Consider the following 20,961-nt stretch of genomic DNA (forward strand, 5'->3'; position numbering starts at 1 on the left):
TTTTTTTTTTTTTTTTTTATTAAAACATTATATCGTTTTATTATTAATATTTTCATACGCTTGATATTTTATATCAATAATAATAATTATTATTATTATTATCATTATATTGTATCAATACTAATTAATATAGAATTAAATAAATACGTTCATTTTTCGTTATCTGGAAAATATCGCGGTACTTTTGTATAATTTACAATGATATATTGAATATATTATTGTACAATCTAAATATTAGTAATTCTTGAGCAAAGAATATTTTTTTAATAGAATGACGTATAATAATAAATTTACATATGTTAAAAATTTATCATAAATTAATTATATATGCAATAATTAGATATAAATAAATTGTTTAATAAAATACGATATTTTAATTAAAATATGACGTTCTTTTTTTTTTTTTTTTTTTTTTTTTTTTTAAATATTCACGATATTTAATTATTAGCCAATTAATAACTTTATTTTAGAAATAAAATGCAAACGTATTATTCATTATAAATGAAAAAAGTTACTATTGGTAGACTTATAACTATTAAATTTAGGCAAAGAATATTTTTTAAGTCTATCATAATACGTAATCCTATTTTCAGGAATATATAATAAGAAGATAGTTATTATCAAAAAATATTTTTACTAACGTACAAATTTAAACAAAAAGGCATATAAAGAATAACTACTGTTTAAATCAGTAAAAAATATCTATCTAAGCTTTTAAATAAACAAATATAAGCATGCATATATATTAATGATAAAAATATTATCTTTATCATTATTTACATTTTGTGAATAAAGAGCTGCTTAGTTGTTCAACAATTCTTAAAAAATACATAGATGTTCACTTCATACATAATGTCATTCCAGAATTTTTTTAATCTTAAAGTGTATTCAATGGCCTACATAATACATAACGTCAATTGTGTTGAATAACATATTTTGTCTCTTATTATAAATTACACAAAACAATCCAATATCCATTTTAGTTAGGAACACGAAATTTAAACTTATTTATTAATTTTTTTTTTTTTAATATCCCAAAGCCTAAGACATCTTAATAATTTAAAATTAATTTTTAATTATGAATATGTAATAACATACATATTATAAGAACATTATATATTGTCTATTAATTCAATAATTTTTTATAGACAATTTTTTTACGCAATAATGTAATTCCAATATTTCATCAAAAACATAATTTATATATATTTTTTCTATTTTTATTTGTAATTAAAGTTTCTTTCTACTTTATACTTCCCGGCTCTTGAATTTGTATTTGTAAGAACACTTGAATTTTATATATTAAATTTATAATTAAAATATATTTTTGAATATATTAGTAATCTATTGCAGTAAAAATAATCCATTCGTAATAACTGACTTCTAAATAATGAAATTCTCTTAAGTAACTTTTTATTGGGTTAATTATATAATTATTTCTTAAATCTATGAATTATAAAAAATTCAAGCACTGAATTATATTTGAAATTAGTATTTGAATTATAATTTCTTTATTATAATACATTAATTATCTAATAAAATAATCAATTATTATATAAGAATATTTGTAAAATATGCTAATAAATTTACATATATTTTCATTCTTTAATTGTGAGATTTTAAATATTTTTTTATTAAAACTATTTATACAGGTGAGATGATTACTGTTAAGTTATATAGATAATATTAGCTTTTTATAATATTTTAAAGTATGTTAGAAAACATATTTTTACTTTTAAATAAAATTTTACTGTGTATATACGCGTTAAATTTATTCCATTAATTTTTATATTTCAAAATTTTTTGACATATTTCGCAAACTAATGCACATAATATTTGAATTACTTATATTAAAGAAACATTATATTATTTGATCAAGATATATGAACATTCCTTTAATACAATATTATAAATAATATATTCATTTAGTGTAAGTAAATCAAATGCTTTAAATTATTTTAATTAATAATTAATATGAATAAATTTAATATTACAAATGGAAATCTACAGATAATCAGTTAAACATTAAAAGCTTTGGGAGGATTTATTCATACGTATTGATCATAGTATGTTAAAATTAAAATAATTACTAACTTTTAGAAGAAGAGAGAATTTGTTGTGGCATATAATTATAATAAGAATTAATATACGAAACAAATATCAAAAGGGCTGGTTTTTAATAAAAATTTATATAATTCGCTTAAAAGAACAAATATAATTAATTTCATGTACTTTTTACTTGAAAAAAAAATCTGTAGTTTCTCTACTCTACCTTACTCTACTCTCTATCTATCTCTTTTAATCTAGTTTCCCTTTTTGAAAACTATTATAAAGTACGTATGCATTTTATATATATGTATTTGTTCATCCTATTTGCCTTATTCTCTAATAAATGTTCCTATTTATTTTTATCGCTTGGTATATTACTTATCTGTCGTTTTTTTTTTTTTTTTTTTTTTTTTTTTTTTTTTTTTGTACGAGGTTTATTTGTTATAATGAAGAAAGAACGTATATCGAGTAAAAATGTAAAAGACTATTATTATTATATACTTATTATTATATTATTTATAATTATTATATATAAGACTAATTATTATATATCTTACCTTATTATATGTCTCACTTATTAATAAAATTTGTTTGTTATAAAGTGGTATTTTAAAAAATAGTACATATTAAATTAGTGGTCTAGTAAGTAACAAGATACAATTGATTGTGGTTTTTATTAATTTCAGAATTAAAAATATAGTTAAAAAATATTGAAACAATATATTGCTTTTTTATTTGAAAATACATTCATACTATTTTACATATATTAGATTTTATAAATTTTAAATTACTATTTGGTTATTAGTCTTGAATGAAATATACAAATACTCCATTATTATTATTAAAATTCATAATAATACTTCCTTAATACGTTTTTAAAACACTTAAATTGTTCATAAATTCAATTTTTTAACTCAATTTTATAGCATTCCATAGAGTTTTATTTGAATAAAAAATACAAGTTGTACTCAATAAAATTATTAATATAGATGTTTTAAAAACTTTGAATATGCAATTTTTTATGTATTAATTATATCGATTATTGCTGATGGTTATTGCTAAAGGTACAACAATAATGTTATAACTGTTGCATATAAATTACTTATACATGAATTAATTTTGTAAAATCACCAATTTATTATGTTAATTTTAAGATAATATTGTAATACGCGACAGAAAAAAAATTTTATAAGATAAAATAAGATAAAATCGTACTTTATTTACATTTATTGAATGTACATCGACCAATAAACAACGTCGACATTTTATTGCTTCAATTTTTAATAAAATATAATTCTTTTGTATATAAAAATTTGTACAAAAAATATCATTGAAATATTAATATTAATATTATTAATATTAAGTTTTTTTTTTCATAGATTCAGATGTGTGTAATAATTCTCATTATTGATACAAATTATATATGAGTTTTATGAAATTAAACTACAAATATTTTTCAAACTTATATAATAAAAATATCTTTGTATTATAATATAGATAACTTTTGAATACTTATGTTAAATCAATCACTTTTATAACAATATATGACTTTTTGCTTTTACAATACACTGTTTGATCAGACGTGTGTTTTATATTATGATGGAAATAAGTATTTTTCAGATTGTTGAATAGATTTTCTAACGATATCATAATTTTTTAATAACATTTAACTAAAAAATTGTATACAATTTAATTAAGACTTATTGAATCTATAACTCCAACTTTTATTTGACAGCTAAATGAAAAGTTGATAGAATTCATTTAGAAATACTGACTAATTATAGTTTAATACCTCATTTAAAGAAAATTTATAACATTTGATATAAAATTTCTATAAAAATGTAGAGACATATGCATATTTATTTTATTTGGATTAATAAATTCATTCGGATAAAGACACGTTGCTTTATGAATTGCCACAAGTTTTCCATTAAAAAATATCGGGCCGCCACTATCGCCCTAAAAAAGATAATGCAAATACACTCGTTAATAGTGAAAAATTGAGATAAAAAAAATTTATTTAAAAATGTTTGAAACATAAATCATTAAATGAATCACGCTTTCGTTAAAATAATTATTGAGAATAATATTAATAAACAAAAGGGATTATATATAAAAAATTTCCCATACCATTACATTGTCTTATTAATATCTTATGGTTATTATCAACGGCATAAATACGACGAAATTATCGCATGAATATAGAGTTTATCACATAAAGATTTCAAATGTAACAAGATACGGAAGATGATATATGCACGTCTCTGTGTACCGACTTCGGCGCACTTCTTATGAATTATAAATTCATCCTTTTTTATATGTTAGAATATTAGAGAGGATTTTTCATAAACTTGTTGTCACCGCTTTCAAGAGGCGCGCATGTGTATTCCCGTTGCGTACACACCCAATCCTACGACTATTTTAAAACATCAAATGGTATTAATTAACATTCGTTAACTTCCTTTGCCAAGTAATATTATGTTATATTATCTTGAATACGGTTTGATTAAAACTGTTTCGAATGCTCAATACCGATAATCAAATGTTTATAATCATTTTCGATGATTCTCTTTATTATTTTATATATTTTATGAATAATTCAGTACTTACGGCAGTCATTATTGCATATGGAATTCTAATGCTACAAATGATGTTTTTAGGAACTAGAACGTCGAATCCACGGACTACTTTTATTTTAAGCGCACAAAAGTCATTCGTAATAACTGTTAATATAGTTGATCTTAAAAATCTAGAATAGTTGCCATCTTCTACTTTGCCCCATGCTGCTATGAGAACATTTGCCCAATATAAATTTTCAACTGGCAATGGTGATATAGTTGCTGGTATAATTTCATTCGGTACTGGTCTAAGTAACTAACGATAATTATAGTTAGCTTTATGAACACATTGCAATTTTATACATTGATTATTTAAATAAGGCACATAAAATTGATTACATGACTTTCGTGATATAATAAAATTACTTATAAAACGTGATTTACTCTAACTATAGCAATGTCGTTCAACTGAGTTTCAACGGGCACACTATAAATTGTAGCCCACTCATCGAAAGTTATCCACCAAAATGGAAAGTATCTTGTACCACTTCTCAAATCATATGAACCAATGACTACTTCAAATCCATTTGCTGGAATAGATTCCATAATATGGGAAGTAGTTAAAACATCTTGTCTTGAGACAAGTACCCCTGAAGATAAGTGATCCTTCTCCACCTCAACATTTCCAGGATTAATTTTCCTAAGCGATACGACAAGAGTAAGGTATCCCTCGGTTATATTTGAAATATCTTGTCCGACCATTGGTTTGGCGTTTGCGAATCCATATATATGACCTAACGAATAAGATTTCCAATTTAATGAAAATATAATCACATTGAAATACCTGAAATTATTTATTTTATATTTTACACGCTATCCTTTTGCTTCTTTTTTTTTTTTTTTTTTTTTTTTTTTTTTTTTTTTTTCTTTTTTTTATTACTTACAAAATATTAGGATTTGAGCAAGAGAGAGCTGAATTTTAAGCAGCATATCGACTGTACAAACAGATAAATTGTAATTAATAAAAAAATATCAATAATTATAAATAGTCAAGGAAATATTTATACTCTATTGATTTCAATACATTGAAAAATTGAAAATTTACTTCTAACACACTTCGTATGATTTAAAGATTTAAAATCTTATTATTTTATTTAGACCTTCTACCTATAATTTGCTTAAGATTTATATAAGAAATAATAAACACTGTATTAACTTATATAATAAATAATGGTAGGTTTAATTTATCATTATCTTCGTTAACAGCAAATACGACGCAGTAATACCATTATTATTCAAAATTTTAATTGACGTAATATGGAATTATCAAGAGGTTACGCAATTAATTATATTTAAAAAATGGAATGAAATAATTAAAATAATTATAATGTAATTATTTCTTTATATAGTATTATACTTGTAAAATACTAAATTTAAATGAATATTGTTAGTTATATTTAATTAGCAAAAATTTTGTATAAATAAATGGCAAGGTTAAACTATAAAGGGAAATTTTTATTTAATTATTTTATTATTTATCTTTGTTATCCATTATAATATTACAAATAATAGCGGTTAGATTAGGATTAGAAAGGCGTAAGATAACGAATTGCGTTGGACGAAAAGTGGATTTGGTAGGGGGAAGACAGACGGACAGTCGAAAACTTGGGAACAAGTTTGTTAACCAGCCAAGTAAGAGGAGACGACCAAGGATGAGAAAGACAATAAAGAAGAGAGCTTTTAAGAACTAAAATTAACTCTTCGCACATCTCGCTCTTGAGGATTTACAATATTACAAAATCCTATATTTACGTTACATACCACGTAATATACCCATTTAAATCCATTACATATTTAACAATAAGCGTAAGATGTAATTGTTATTATTTTATAATAATAAGGCTTATAACGTTGTAAAGTAATTGATTTAAATTACCGTTTTAATTCATTCCTTCATTTTTAGTTTATAAAAATTGTTTTTTGTTTACGATATTGGTATTGGTATTACAATATTCAATGGAAATTTTAAGTTATTTAATATACACTAGTTTTGATACTTAATTTAAATTTAGATTTTAAAATTAAACGACAGAGTCTAATATTCAATTCAAAAAGAATCAAAGAGAACACAATTTTACGTACCTATTAAGGTAAAAAGTGTGTTCGTTTACTGTAACTTTGCGTTTCCCGGTATCGAAATAATAGCTTTCTCTTTTACTTAATTAAGAAATAGCTTTACATAGCAATAGAAAGATTAGATGGCAATGAGACTCGTATTAACTGATAAAACAATATCGATGTAATCAACATGAAATTTAATAAAAATTTAATAAATGTAATAAAATAAATACAAATTTTATTACTATTGTAAGGTATAAGATTTCGTTTATGTTCCTTTTTTCAAATTGCAAAATTTTTTTAATTATATTCTATTTTAAATATATTATATATAATGTTCGAATTTTTAATCATTATTTTTTAATTATGGGGTTAAAATTTTCATTGTTAGTATGCAATTTATTGGTAGAGTAGAGATAAATATAAAATAATGGATAAGTTACAAAAATTATTGATATTTCTCTTATAATAAATTGTATTAAAAAATGCTTAATGAATTACAAAACAATTAATATAAATAAAAAAGTAATTCGCACTTCTCTAGAAAATTTAATTGTGAAAATATCGATTAAATTAAAGAAGTTCGTTCGATCAAATCCGATTCTGTTTGCAGCTGGCTTTGTGTATTTTTAAATGTATTTTTTGAAAAATCGTATATGAAAGTTTTAGTACCTATATTTCTCTAGTGCATGCTGAATAATAATACGATAATTTTTTATATTAAGATTTTCTTCTGATTAATTTTTTTTAATTATAAATAGAAAAAATTAAATTTTTCAAAAATATGAAAATGGCGTAAACTTCCAAATGTAAGTATAATATATTAGTTTCTCTAAAAATTATAAAGTATCTTTATATATATATATATATATATATATATATATATATATATATATTTATAATATAAAGTATTTTATAATAATATAATATAAATATTAATCTAATAAAAAAAAAAGCGTCTTAAAATTACAATATTGGGAAATGTTAATTAACACTGCACAGGTTAATGACGGCAAATTATTACATTAGTCATTCTTAATCATTTTACTTATTACAGAAGAGCGCAAACGAAAAAAGCATTTCATGTAGAAAAGTTCCAATAAATTAAAAAGCCATGAGGTGTAACTTACGAAAGAGAATTCTTATACTCGTAAAGTATAGTGGGGTTGCGTTTGAGAAACGCGAGGAGTCAGGGGGTTGGATGGGTAAAAGAGCGCATCACTAGACGAAGACTGGCGCTCAAATCCCTGTGGATAAAAGAGTAAGAAATATATATATATATATATATATATATATATATATATGTATAGAGAGCGAGAGAGAGAGAGAGAGAGAGAGCCGCAGGTATGTATAGAGAGAGAGAGAGAGAGAGAGAGAGAGAGAACCGGTGGGGAAAAGACCACCCCAGAGCGTTGACTCACTCTTGCAGTATCACCCCAATGATTTTTTTTAACCCCTTACACAGTATAGCACAGCCACCCTCAGATGTCTCGCGTGTGTGGCCACCGTTGAGGAGAAAAAAGCATCTGGGGTACGAGAATCCTTTCGCTGCAACCATCAGCTCCCCCCCCCCCCCCCCCCCCCCCCCTCCACCCACCCCACCCCGTCATGTCTTCTTCCAAAAAAAAAAGAGTTCGCACATATCTTGCTCATATCCTGAAGGACTCGGATAGATTTTCATTCTTTTTTTCATTTCCCTGTTAAAAATACTGGATGAAATTGATGGTCACTTAATGATAATATTTGTTTGCTTAAGAACATTATGACGAAAAAAAATCGATTCTTGCAAGGTGTATTTAAACATTTTTATACTTTTTCTAAATACTAATTTTACCAAATCTATTAACTGTTTAAGACGATCAATTCTTTACTCATTTAATAAAAAGTAAAACTTATTCTAATAAATTATTTTTAATATATTACAATATACGAATAATTTTAAATATATACATATATAATGTATAATATAATATATGGATATAATATATAAAATTTTTTAATAAATTCAGTTTATATATATATATATATATAATAAAACTTAGTGTAGCGATTATTAGAACATAAATTGTGATATACTTTCATTTTAATAAATGGACAACAATGCTTTAACTGTGTATATAATGAGAGTTTTAAAACTGAATCATAGAAACAGATGTTCAAATGTAATTCTTAAATAAATAATTAACATACGATTATTAAATCATATAGCACGTAATTATTTAGGGAAAAAGAAATTTAAAATATAATAATGAAAATTTTGTATAGTTACAAATCTTTAAATAAATGAATGTAGCACTTTTGAACTTTTAAATAAAATAATTCATGAAAGAAATCATAATTTTCTAAATTAGTAGATAAGGCGACAAGGATGAATAATAAAATTTATTGCCGATTTCATTTTCAATAGATATTAAAAATTATTGTTACACTTGATTTAATTGATAAGGCATTCAAGTTTTACATCATTAATTAACCATATTTATATACTTTATATTCATGTTGTTAAATAAAGTAATATAATATTTTATCATTATTTTCAATTTGTTATAAAACATCTGCAATAACAATTGTTATGTATAAATTGAAAATAGTATTCTTTTTTGAGAAACAAAAAATACTCCGTTTTACTTAATCATTAATTTTATTAATCAACAAAAAAATATAAATAACAAGACAAAAATTAAGTACTTTGTGTTTCAAAAGCCCTTCTCAATTTTATTTTGCTTTAGCATCAGTGTGTGTCGTACTGTTAAAAATATTCTTATTTCCCTTCTATTCAAGAGAAAGGAAAAGGTTTTTCAGGTGAACTATTTTTTTGGTCATTATGCGTTTGTGTGTGTGCGTGTGTGTGTTCGTGCACGCGGGAGGGGGGGGGTGTGTTGTACATAGAATGCATTTTTCGTTGGAGCTTCTAATTTATTGTTCAAAGCGAAACATAAATAAATTATAAGAATGTTTTTGCTCAATGGTAATGATGCAGTTTTCATTTTCCCTAAATATAATGGTAATGTGAAAACGTGCTGTAAGCAACCGTCGATCTCATTCCACATTTCCATTATAGGCTGTGTTTTTTTAATTATTTTATAAGATTTTTTATAAGGCTCTTATTTTTCTACAAGTGGCATCCATCCGTTTTTTCCATTTAACATAGCGCAAGTGAATATCTTTTCAATGAATGAAACAGGTTTTTGAAATAGTGCTTTCTTACTAATAGTGCTCCTGTATACTGAACATGGTACTATTGCATGTTCGGTTGACATTAATAGGAACTGTAGATCAATAAATTAATTGTTTGATCATAGCCCTCCCTTATAATTTTTCCTAAATTGTGCATGATTTTATGCACAGATAATCATAATATTATTATTTTCGTTACTATTGTTGTTATTTATTATTATATTTATGTTTATTTTTATTGTAAAAAAAAAAAAAAAAAAAAAAAAAAAAAAGAAAAACTCTAATGTTAAATAGAATTAAACTCACTATATATTTAATTTATTTTCTCTCAAGAATATGTGATAACATATCGTAAATGTTGTAAAGCAAGAGTATAATGCAATAAAAATAATCATTTACGCCGAATAATGTCAAGCTAATAAAAGTCTATAGAGATTTTTCATTAAATATGTAAGACATTAAAACAAAGCAATTAATTTAATTTATAATGTAAATGGCTAATTTACATCTTTGTCCATTTAATTTCTATTACTACATCTAAAATAAGAATAGAATAATCTTATTGATGCTATCAGTAAAATATGGGTGTAATGAAAATGTAGAAGCTTAGAGAAGCTTTAGGCTTTGTAATCGAAATTAAAAAAATGCGAAGGCGGAATGCTTTGCAAGCGCCAAGCTCACGCGTAGCCAATGAATAATTTCTCCGTAACGACTGTCTTAAAAATTGTCTCTTCCTCGATTTTTCCTTCTGTTGTTCTATGATTCATCCTATCTCTGTCGCGCTGATTTAAATTCTTTTTTTTTTTGAAAGAGGTCGGGGACTTGGAAATTAGGCCCTGTGTCGAATAAGAGAATAAGAACAGGGAATACATAAATATATATAGTTGAATTTTGATGAAGCCATGGACTTATTTCACCAGTAGTCTTTAGGTTCTTAAGGTTTAGCAGGGTATTTGATTGATCTGCCTCTACGTGAATGCCATAAATTCGCGCTGTTAATCGAATTTCTTATTGTAAGTACATAAGTGCAATGTAACTATGTGCAAACAACAATATATTCGTATGATAATACGGGATATAGACATTCTCTGAGATTTTTCTAGTCAAATTAATTTACGAATATTAACTAAGCTTTTTTCATAACTGAAACTAAAATAAACTATTCGTTATTAGGTATCTTTATTACTGTTACAACAACAACTACAATATAAACAACCTATCTCAATCTCTAATGATATTAATCAAATTACCAAACATAAATTTATAAGTTCTCGTTCTTAATGAAATGAGAAAACTGAACATAAAATCAGCCATTGTTTTGATCTATAATATGTTATGAAAGTATACGCGTCGAGGTTATTTCGCTTAAAAATGCAATTAGTGCTACAATGGCTCACGCCAAAAGGGATTAAATATGCGTTGATGATTCTCTGTGCACATATCGAGAAAGAAGACAGTGAAAATACATGAATGTGCGTGGGAGAGAAAAAGAGAGCCAACGTTATGATCCAGGGCCGCGGGGAGAGTCTAAAAAAAAAATCGTTACGGCTTCACTCTCCTTTTCTTTCTTGTTTTTTTTACGTAGGGGTGCAGATTCTGCATGACACTGGGGTGGTCGTTGCCACCCTCGTCTTTTTTTTTTAGAATAGCTTTCTGTCTCTGTCTCTCTGTCTCTCTCTCTCTCTCTCTCTCTCTCTCTCTCTCTCTCTCTCTACCTACCTATCTCTAATTCGCTCGCACACGTTTCCTCTCTTTTTTTCTCCCTTCTTTATCAAATATCGCGAGAAACGCACGCGCTTTCTCACTTTTAAACGTTCGAGCAATGGCACAATACGAATAGAAGCAAGGGATGGATATTAGATGAGAAGGAATAATCTCTTTCCAGAAGTTTTAATGTAATTACTTTTTTCTTATAATCGCACGAGGGACTTTTAAAATACGTCAGAATTGGAGTTGTTGCTTGGATGATTCATCGGGAGGAAATATTATTTTTCCCAAGATTGATGTGAAATCTGTGGAATTAATTTACTTAATTAAACGTCTTATTGCATTGTTAATAATGTTTGCCTTTGATATCTCCAGTGACATTAAAATAAATCATTGTCATTATTAATATAAATTTCTCATAAACATCAAAAAACTAACTTTTTTGACAATGATAATTATAAATTTTAATTTTCGATAAAGATAAGCTATACATCAGAAATTATATTAGCATATGAATTGTGTGGACACTCATTCAGCATCAATGATGTTTTTATTTTATTAAAATATTTAAGATATTCCTTCAACTTTTAACAGACTAAAATAGATACCATTATGACGTTGATTCTAAAATTTATGTAATATTTATGTACCATCAATTTATGTACTACAATCCAAATTATTATCAAATACTTGAAAGATAACAAATTACATAACATAGAAATATACGATAAAATATTTCATTAAATAGAATATCAATATTTAGATAAGTTTTTAATAAAAAAAAAATTGAAAATAAGCAAAATGACCAGAGAGACATGATAACAGATGATAAGAGTAAGAGAGACAGAGACAGAGAGAGAGAATATATTGTCCAATACGAAAACTAATTTAAAAGGTAAAAGATAAAAAGATTAGAAAATTTGTAACATCTTTAAGATATATAATTAAAATCAATAATTTTGGCATAATTACAATACATAACATTGTTTTCATTTATAAATATATAGAGATAAATGTAAATCATATTCAATATATATTAACTTTAAATTAAAATATCAGCTTCATCGTCTAATAATTACAGATTTTGTATATAGTTTAGATAATATAATATTTGTATAAAACTAAATAGTCAAGGAGAATGCCACTATTACTAGAGAGAGAGAGAGAGAGAGAGAGAGAGAGAAAGAGAGAAAAAGAGAGGCTTGTCACAACGAGCCTTATTATATAAATAAATATTTCAAGTATCCGAGTGTTAAAACAAATGAACCCATTTACATATTTAACTGGTTTTGTATTACAAATAAAATAAATATATTTTAAATATATATTATTATGTATTTAATATGTACTCCTACATTATTGAATGTTATAACTTTGAAAATTCCATTAAAATGAAATATAAATTAGCCTAATTAAAAGAAATTAAAAACACTCTATTGACATCTAATCATTATTTTCTATTTTTCTTAATTATTTAACAGTTTTTAAACAATCCGATATGACGATCTTTTATTATTTTATTTTTATTACTAGTATTTTTATTGCTATATTTTTTAATAAAAATCGGTATATAAAACATCAATGCAAATATATTAGAGTTAAATGTTTGTAAGCCATTAAATAACAAATACTTTTTTCTTACCGCTACTATCACTATTTTTATGAAAGACTGCAATACTAAAATCTATATAAAATTCATTATATTATGATTCAAAAATTGATAAACAAACTTGTTTAAATTTAATTGTAATTTTAATGTTAATAATTACACGATAATTGAAATTTTACTTCGAATATATAAGCTTTTTATTTACAGCATTGTAATAATATTTTCTGATTATTTGTCGAAGGATTTGAATTTTCAAATTGTATTATCTTTTATTTATTAATCAGATAATATTAAAATTTTTATTTCAAATCACCGTTATATTAATTATCGTCCAATATATTGTCTAATAATAATAAATTCATTCCATTTATTAATATTCATCTAAATTGAATGGGTGAGGGCAATATGGTGAATTTATAAAATTATGTGAAACCATGCGTACTTTCGCAATGCTTATTACCTCTCCTATTTTGTACAGAAAATCGATTTATTTGACACAAAGTATGTCACTGTGTGTACATTCTACTGATTTCTGCAACGCCTGTATGAAATGGAGTGCGCATGAACGCATAAATTCATCTACAAACTAAGACTACTGTAAAATATCTGATATATGTATATATATATATATATATATATATATAAACATGCCTATTGTACTTTTGCAATTGACGCTAAAAGCAGGATTAAGCGCGTACTTTCAAATTAAAGATATTTTTAAAAGTAAAAATTGTACTTGTCCGCAATATTAATAATTTATATTAATTAATAAACTTACTCATTTAAATATTTATTTCCTAATTTTATTAGTATTATCTTGCCGATAATATTTTACTAAATAATTACTATCCTTACTAACGGCTTATTAAAGAAACTTATTTGATAAAAATTGTAAACATCCTTTCTTAAACTTAAGCAATATAACCAACACATATTAGGTAAAATATTTAATATATTACATTAGATAGATAGTTCAATAAATACTGCGATTTTTTCACTAAATGAATAAGTTATTGTTGTATTTATTATTGAAAATAAATATGTTTTAATATTGTTCAACTTTGTCGTCTATGCATTGAATATATTAGACGTATTAACTATCTGTTTTAATTATTTATAATTTGTTATCTAAAAATATATTAAAAATTGCGCGTTTAACTGCAATTATTTTATAAAAACTTCATATAATAGATTTCATTAAACTAAAATGATCTCTTCGTGTATGGTGTTCATATACAATCATACGTAGAGTAATTTACTTGCCAGTATAATTTAATATGTTTATTCAAACCGAAATATATGGTAAATAATAAAATAAGTGTTAAATTTATGGTCTAAAAGAATCATTATCAATATATTTCAATATTAAATAACGTTAATATGATACATTATTATCCGAATTCTTATGCATGTTCGTAAGTGGAAATTACAAAGTAAATATAAACATTTTAAATATAAATAGATTTTTGATATTTCTATGAACACAGATAAATGAGCCATTAGAAAAAAGAAGTACCTTGACAAGTGTACATAAAAAACATATTATATAAACCAACTAATAAGCTACATGTGCTACGTTATAATTAATTAATCCGTGTTTCCAATGTTTTAATCAGCTATTCACCAACGATTTAGCTATTTCATCATTTTCTAATTAAATGGAATTTAATAATTTATTTATATTAATTTTATAAGCTACTAAAACGGCAATTTATATAAATTGTATGTAGATGTAAATTTCTTTAAATGCAATGATATTAAATAATTTAGTAACAATTTATGAATTATTATTAATAAAAGTAGTTATATTTCAGATGAGCAGAAGATTAATTTGATTTCTTATGTGTAACTTTTTAATAAACTCTTGATAATCAAGTAATACATTCTCCTTTCTTACGATAAAAATCTGCAGGAGCGTTGCCTTCATTATTATTATATTATTATAATATATATATTTTTATTACATATATTTAAATTGATATAAATATTATTTTCAAATATATAAAAAATAAGTATAAAATATTGTATATAATAGTATAGTTACTATATTAGAAAAATTATAAATTATAATTTATTATATATAATTAAAATTATATATTATTTGTAATTATTATTTGGTATGCCAAATTCAATATTTACAGATTTAAATATATTATAGTTGTTTTATTAAAATAATTCATATAATAATATATATATATATATATATATATATATAACATTGATATTTAAAAATTGGAAAAGTATATGTTTTTTAAAAATATTATTATGTATATTTCAGGAGTTAAATCAATACAGTTATTCATATAAATTAATAAATCTAATTGTATATTTCTTGACTATGTCAGATTATAATTATTAATCTTATGAAAACACTGATTAAAAGCACTAAATTATAAATATCGTAAGGTACAAGTATCATTAGTCATTTTAACGGATAAGTAAAGTGCTTTCTAAACAAAATAATTTATTTTATCTACTACTATTACATATACTCAGCAATATATAATTATGCGAAAAATCAAAATTTTGTGAATGCAAAAATATATAAAGTGTTCAATATACATATATATCTTAAATTATACATACGTCGTATATTTTTCATTTACAAGATTTGATTATTTAAATGTATGGGCATTTAATTATATCAATTTTTATTTATTATTTTTCATTGTTTGCTTCTGTATAGAAATAATAATTAATTTACACTAACAATTTATACATCTGTAGTGTTTTTTTTTTAATATAAATTCCCTGTAATAAAAAGAGCCAAGAAAAAAGCAATCAAGGAAGGATTCAATTTTGTTATTTGTTTCAAATAATATGATAAAATAAAGATAGACACGTTTGAAAGAGTTAATTGTATAAATCTTAAATTCTTCCCTAGAAGGATAAGTAATTAAATCTAAACTATTATTTATTATAATAAAAATATAATATATCATAATTTTTATATATATATATATCTAAATTTGATAAGAGAACATTTAAGATTTCAATTATAAATTAATTTCATTAAAAATCACACTTACACATACACACACATATGTATATATATATATATATATATATATATATTCAAAATAGAAGAAAATGTAAAATAAACTGCTGAAAATTTAAAATAAAATTTTAATTTATGATTATATTTTATATTATTTATTATTTATTAATATTTTATAACATACTTTTACATTTAATAAATAATATGAAACACAATTTTTAACTTATATTGCATTGCAATACATATTGATTTATAAAAATTTTATATAAATATAATTATTGGTATGGTATTGTACCATATTATTGTAATATGGTATAATATTATAATAGTATATTAATAGTATAATAATAATAATAATAATAATCGTATAATAATAGTATAATAACAATAATAATAATCGTATAATAATTAGTATAATACCATATTGTATATGGTAACAACAAAAATATTAAATATTAATTCAATATATAATAATAAATCAGTCAAAAATAAAACCATATAAATATAATTATTATATTAATAATATGTAATATTTTTAATAATTATTAAATTAAATTGATGAAAATTGGCTAGAGCTACATCATTTTGACCATTCAATGAATATTGCATTGAATATATATTTATCAAAATATAAAGAATTTTTATAAAATTAATTTTTAAGTAAATTAATATAAATAATTAATTAATAATTAAGATGAATTAATTTGGGTATTTTATCTTCCATTTCATATTATATAAAATAGAAAATTGTTAATGTATTTAATAAATAATATTATTATTACATATTAAACATAAATAGTTAATAGATTCTAAAATAAGAATTATTTGCATATTATTAAAAAAATATAAATACGTGATCAGGTACTAAACGATTATATATGCTTTGTTATAAGAACTTATTCGTTAAAAATAAAAATAATGCACATTGGCATTAAGATTACTATATTTTTTTAATCTAATGATGAAATAGTATAATATTAAGAGGAGGTTAATTAAAAAATAATTTTATTAATATATATCCAGCGTGGCATATTTTATACTATTTTCAAAATGATTCCCGCAGAAGTTTCACAAATGTCCCAGTCATGTGCCTAAAGATAATTATGCCATGTTAAAATTTATATTTTTTATATTTTTGTATTTATCATAAACATAATTCATGTATGTATAAATCATGTTATATAAACTGATACTATTAATAGCATCCATATATATATATATATATATATATATATATATATATATATTATTGATAAATCAATACATAATGCATTGTAGTTTTGATGTTATTAATTGTTTAGATATTAAGTGATACTTTTATAGTATCAATATCAAATAAATATTTAATGCCTTTGTATATAAATAAAAATTTTTTAAATACTTCATATTGAACATTTACAATATTCGTAATTAAAATATTAAACATTTTAACACAGAAAAAACGAAAGAAAATTATCATAATAAATGGTTATAATTAAAAAAATTATCAGTTTGACAGTGATTTCTCATATTAAAAAAGTATTCTATGTGACAATTAAGTTAGATAAATATTCAATATTTATTAATCTTTTGAAAGATTGTACTGATATAACAGTATAATTTAAAATTGATATTTAAATATTATAAAACAATTTTCAATTAAATATTGAACAAAATTATGTATAATTAATCTATTATAAGTATAATAAAATAATAGGATAAATATATTAAAAGTTATATACTATATTAGATATTAGATACTTAAAAGTTATAACAAAAAATTATCTATAATTGAAGAATTCATATTTATAAAACAATATAATTTAAGCATTTATTATAAAAACATTATTAATATATTAGAAAACCTATATCTACTAAAATGTAACTTACTAAATTGTATTTAATTAATTTTATTTAAATTACAAAGGTAATAAATTTTTAAATATAAATATATAAGAATTAAAAAATAATTTTAATATAATTAAGTATAATAAAAGTAACATAATTCTACTTCAAACTACGATAAAAGACTGATTAAAATATTTACAGTGCCTAGGTGTGCATAAAGAAATAGCAAGATTTCAATATCAGTATATAGGATTTTTTTAAATTAAAATATAATATTCTTTTTTAAAACCTAATCTCAATATCGAAATCGTCTATTGGAAATTAAGAAACACAAAAATTAAATAAATGTAAAATACATAATTGTCAGTAAACTTAATTTTATTATTGCTATTTTTTGTGAATCAAAAAATTTTTTATACTTGGAAATATATTAACATAATTTTTTCTATATTTAGTAAAATGATATTATTCTTGTAATAATTAACAGAAAAGTTTTCTAATCAATTGTAGTTGCGACATGCGAATTTCCAAAACTTGAAGTCAAATATATTCATAAATATAATATTTTCTCAATATTTTCTCAAATGTTTTATACAATAATGTCACAACGTTACGAACACTACAAATAAATAAAAAATTACAATAAAAATTAGGATTCATTTTTTGTTACAAAAAATCATATTTTTTAAATTCCTATTGTCGCTATATTTAGGTATAGTTGAATAACGTTTTCCTATAAATAACCTCTCGCAGAAAGTTCGAATTTATAAAAAAAAGTAATTAATCATCATCCGTGTAGTTAAAACAAGTATTGTTAGAAAAATTTATATAAAGCTTTGAAATAATTATTCATTCTTATTAATTATTTCTAACAATAATCCTAATAAACATTATCTGAATATGTAAAATGTATTCCATTTTTATAATAATCACTCTTCGAATACTTCATTATAATATTATTTTAATAAAAATATATTTTCATAATAACCACACGTCATATGCTATTCAATTTAAAAAAAAAATAGAATTATAATAAACTTAGAAAAAAATTTATAAGTATTCTTTGAACTGTTTATGATGGTTTTAATACATTTTCAATATATATTTCTTTTTCTCTAATTGGGCTGGTTATTATGTTGTCTATGTGATAAATAATTAATCAATTCAAGCAACTAAAAAGAAAAAATTCTATCAAAACTACATTAGTTTTATGGAAAATTTATTTGAACTCATTTTTACACATCTTCTGTTCACAATTACTTTTATAACTCTCCAGTCAATATGATTGAAGATACTTTTATATTTAAAGAAAAAGTGTTCAATATCAAACGTTAAACTATTCTTCTAATTTTATGTACAATTTCTAATTGACATTTAGAAATATAAATTTAAAAACAGTTTTTTTTTATTTTTAGTAAATTCTCGTGATTACAAATTACTTGAAATGTTTCTAAGGTTATTTAAGTTAACTAAAATCTACTAATAATAATTTTCCTAATTGATTGTTTGGCACTTTAAAGTACTTATACAATCTTTTTGTGTATATAAATTTAAAAATCTTCTTTATTATTCAAATTCATTATTATAATTAATCATTTATGAAACAATCTACTAACATTTGTATTTATTAACACTATATAATAATAAATACATAATAGATAAATGATAATTGATACATAAATATTTAATTACCAAGTAAATTGAAATGATATCCATTATTTAGATAATAAATGGAGATTATAAGAGATAAACTGGCTATGTACGAATAGGATACAACCAGATAAATTCTTTCTGAATATAGAATAACACGAACAAATGTTAAACATCTTTTTTATTTCAAACAACCAGTTCCTAGTTATAAACAATATATAAAGTAAAAGTGCTTTATACTTACATTATTCATATAGTTGTACTTAAAAAGATTAGAATAATTTTATAAAAATTTATAAATAAATAGAAAAATGTTTAATATTGGAAAATAATACATTTAATTTAACTTAGTAAAACTATTAGAAAAATTTTAAATAAAGTAAGTAAAACTAAATTCAAATAATAAGAAATAAATTATCGTTATTCTACAAAATTTCTTGTTACAAATATATATCTGCTAAAAAATGTTAATAGTTTGTTCGGGAAACAAATTTTTTACAAGAAAATTAATTTTCTAACAAATAATCTGAATCTTTTATTTTTATTTCGATTATAAGATTTTTAATTTTAATTAAACCATAAGTATTATGCACAGATTTCTTATTTAAAAAGACTTTTATCATTATTTTTATTCAATGTTAAAGATAATTCTACAGATTACTACATTATTTTTTTACTTTATTACTTCTCAAATTTTTAATTTTAATTAAGTCGTAAGTATCATGCAGAGATTTCATATTATTACATAATATTACAAAAATTATAAATTATAATTTATTATATATAATTAAAATTATATATTATTTGTAATTATTATTTGGTATGCCAAATTCAATATTTACAGATTCAAATATATTATAATTGTTTTATCAAAATAATTCATATAATAATAATATATATATATATATATATATATATATAAAGACTTTTATCATTATTCTTATTAAATGTAGAAGATAATTTTACAGATTACTGCATTATTTTTTTTACTTTATTACATCTCCAATGTTATTCTTAATTAGTTCTGACTTTCTCAAATTTCTTATCTATTATTATTCTTTCTATTGATGTGAATATTTGTATAGTAATCACTAGAAAATCATTAATTTTAATATTTAACATTTAATCAATATATTTTAAAATTATTTGCATTAGCTTTTATTACAATTATTATTTTTATTATTATTCTTATAATTACAGTTTCAATTTTATTTTATTGTATAATAATTTAGAATATATTTATTATTGAAATTTCTAAAATTCTCTGT

At 22.2% G+C, this 20,961-nt stretch overlaps 1 protein-coding gene across 1 annotated transcript; it reads right to left on the bottom strand.

The window, feature by feature from the left end:
• Window positions 1-3,637: 3,637 nt before the first annotated feature.
• LOC105360121 (chymotrypsin-2-like) lies at window positions 3,638-5,682 on the bottom strand. The gene is made up of 4 exons (XM_011496920.1): window positions 5,552-5,682; window positions 5,052-5,401; window positions 4,660-4,923; window positions 3,638-4,008 (listed from the first exon to the last, which is right to left on the bottom strand). The coding sequence occupies exons 1-4, from the start codon at window positions 5,595-5,597 to the stop codon at window positions 3,847-3,849; spliced, it is 822 nt and encodes a 273-aa protein (XP_011495222.1). The 5' UTR covers window positions 5,598-5,682; the 3' UTR covers window positions 3,638-3,846.
• Between the last annotated feature and the right edge of the window lie 15,279 nt (window positions 5,683-20,961).

Source organism: Ceratosolen solmsi, unplaced genomic scaffold (assembly GCF_000503995.2).
Source record: "Ceratosolen solmsi marchali unplaced genomic scaffold, CerSol_1.0 scaffold13, whole genome shotgun sequence".
NCBI lineage: Eukaryota > Metazoa > Arthropoda > Insecta > Hymenoptera > Agaonidae > Ceratosolen > Ceratosolen solmsi.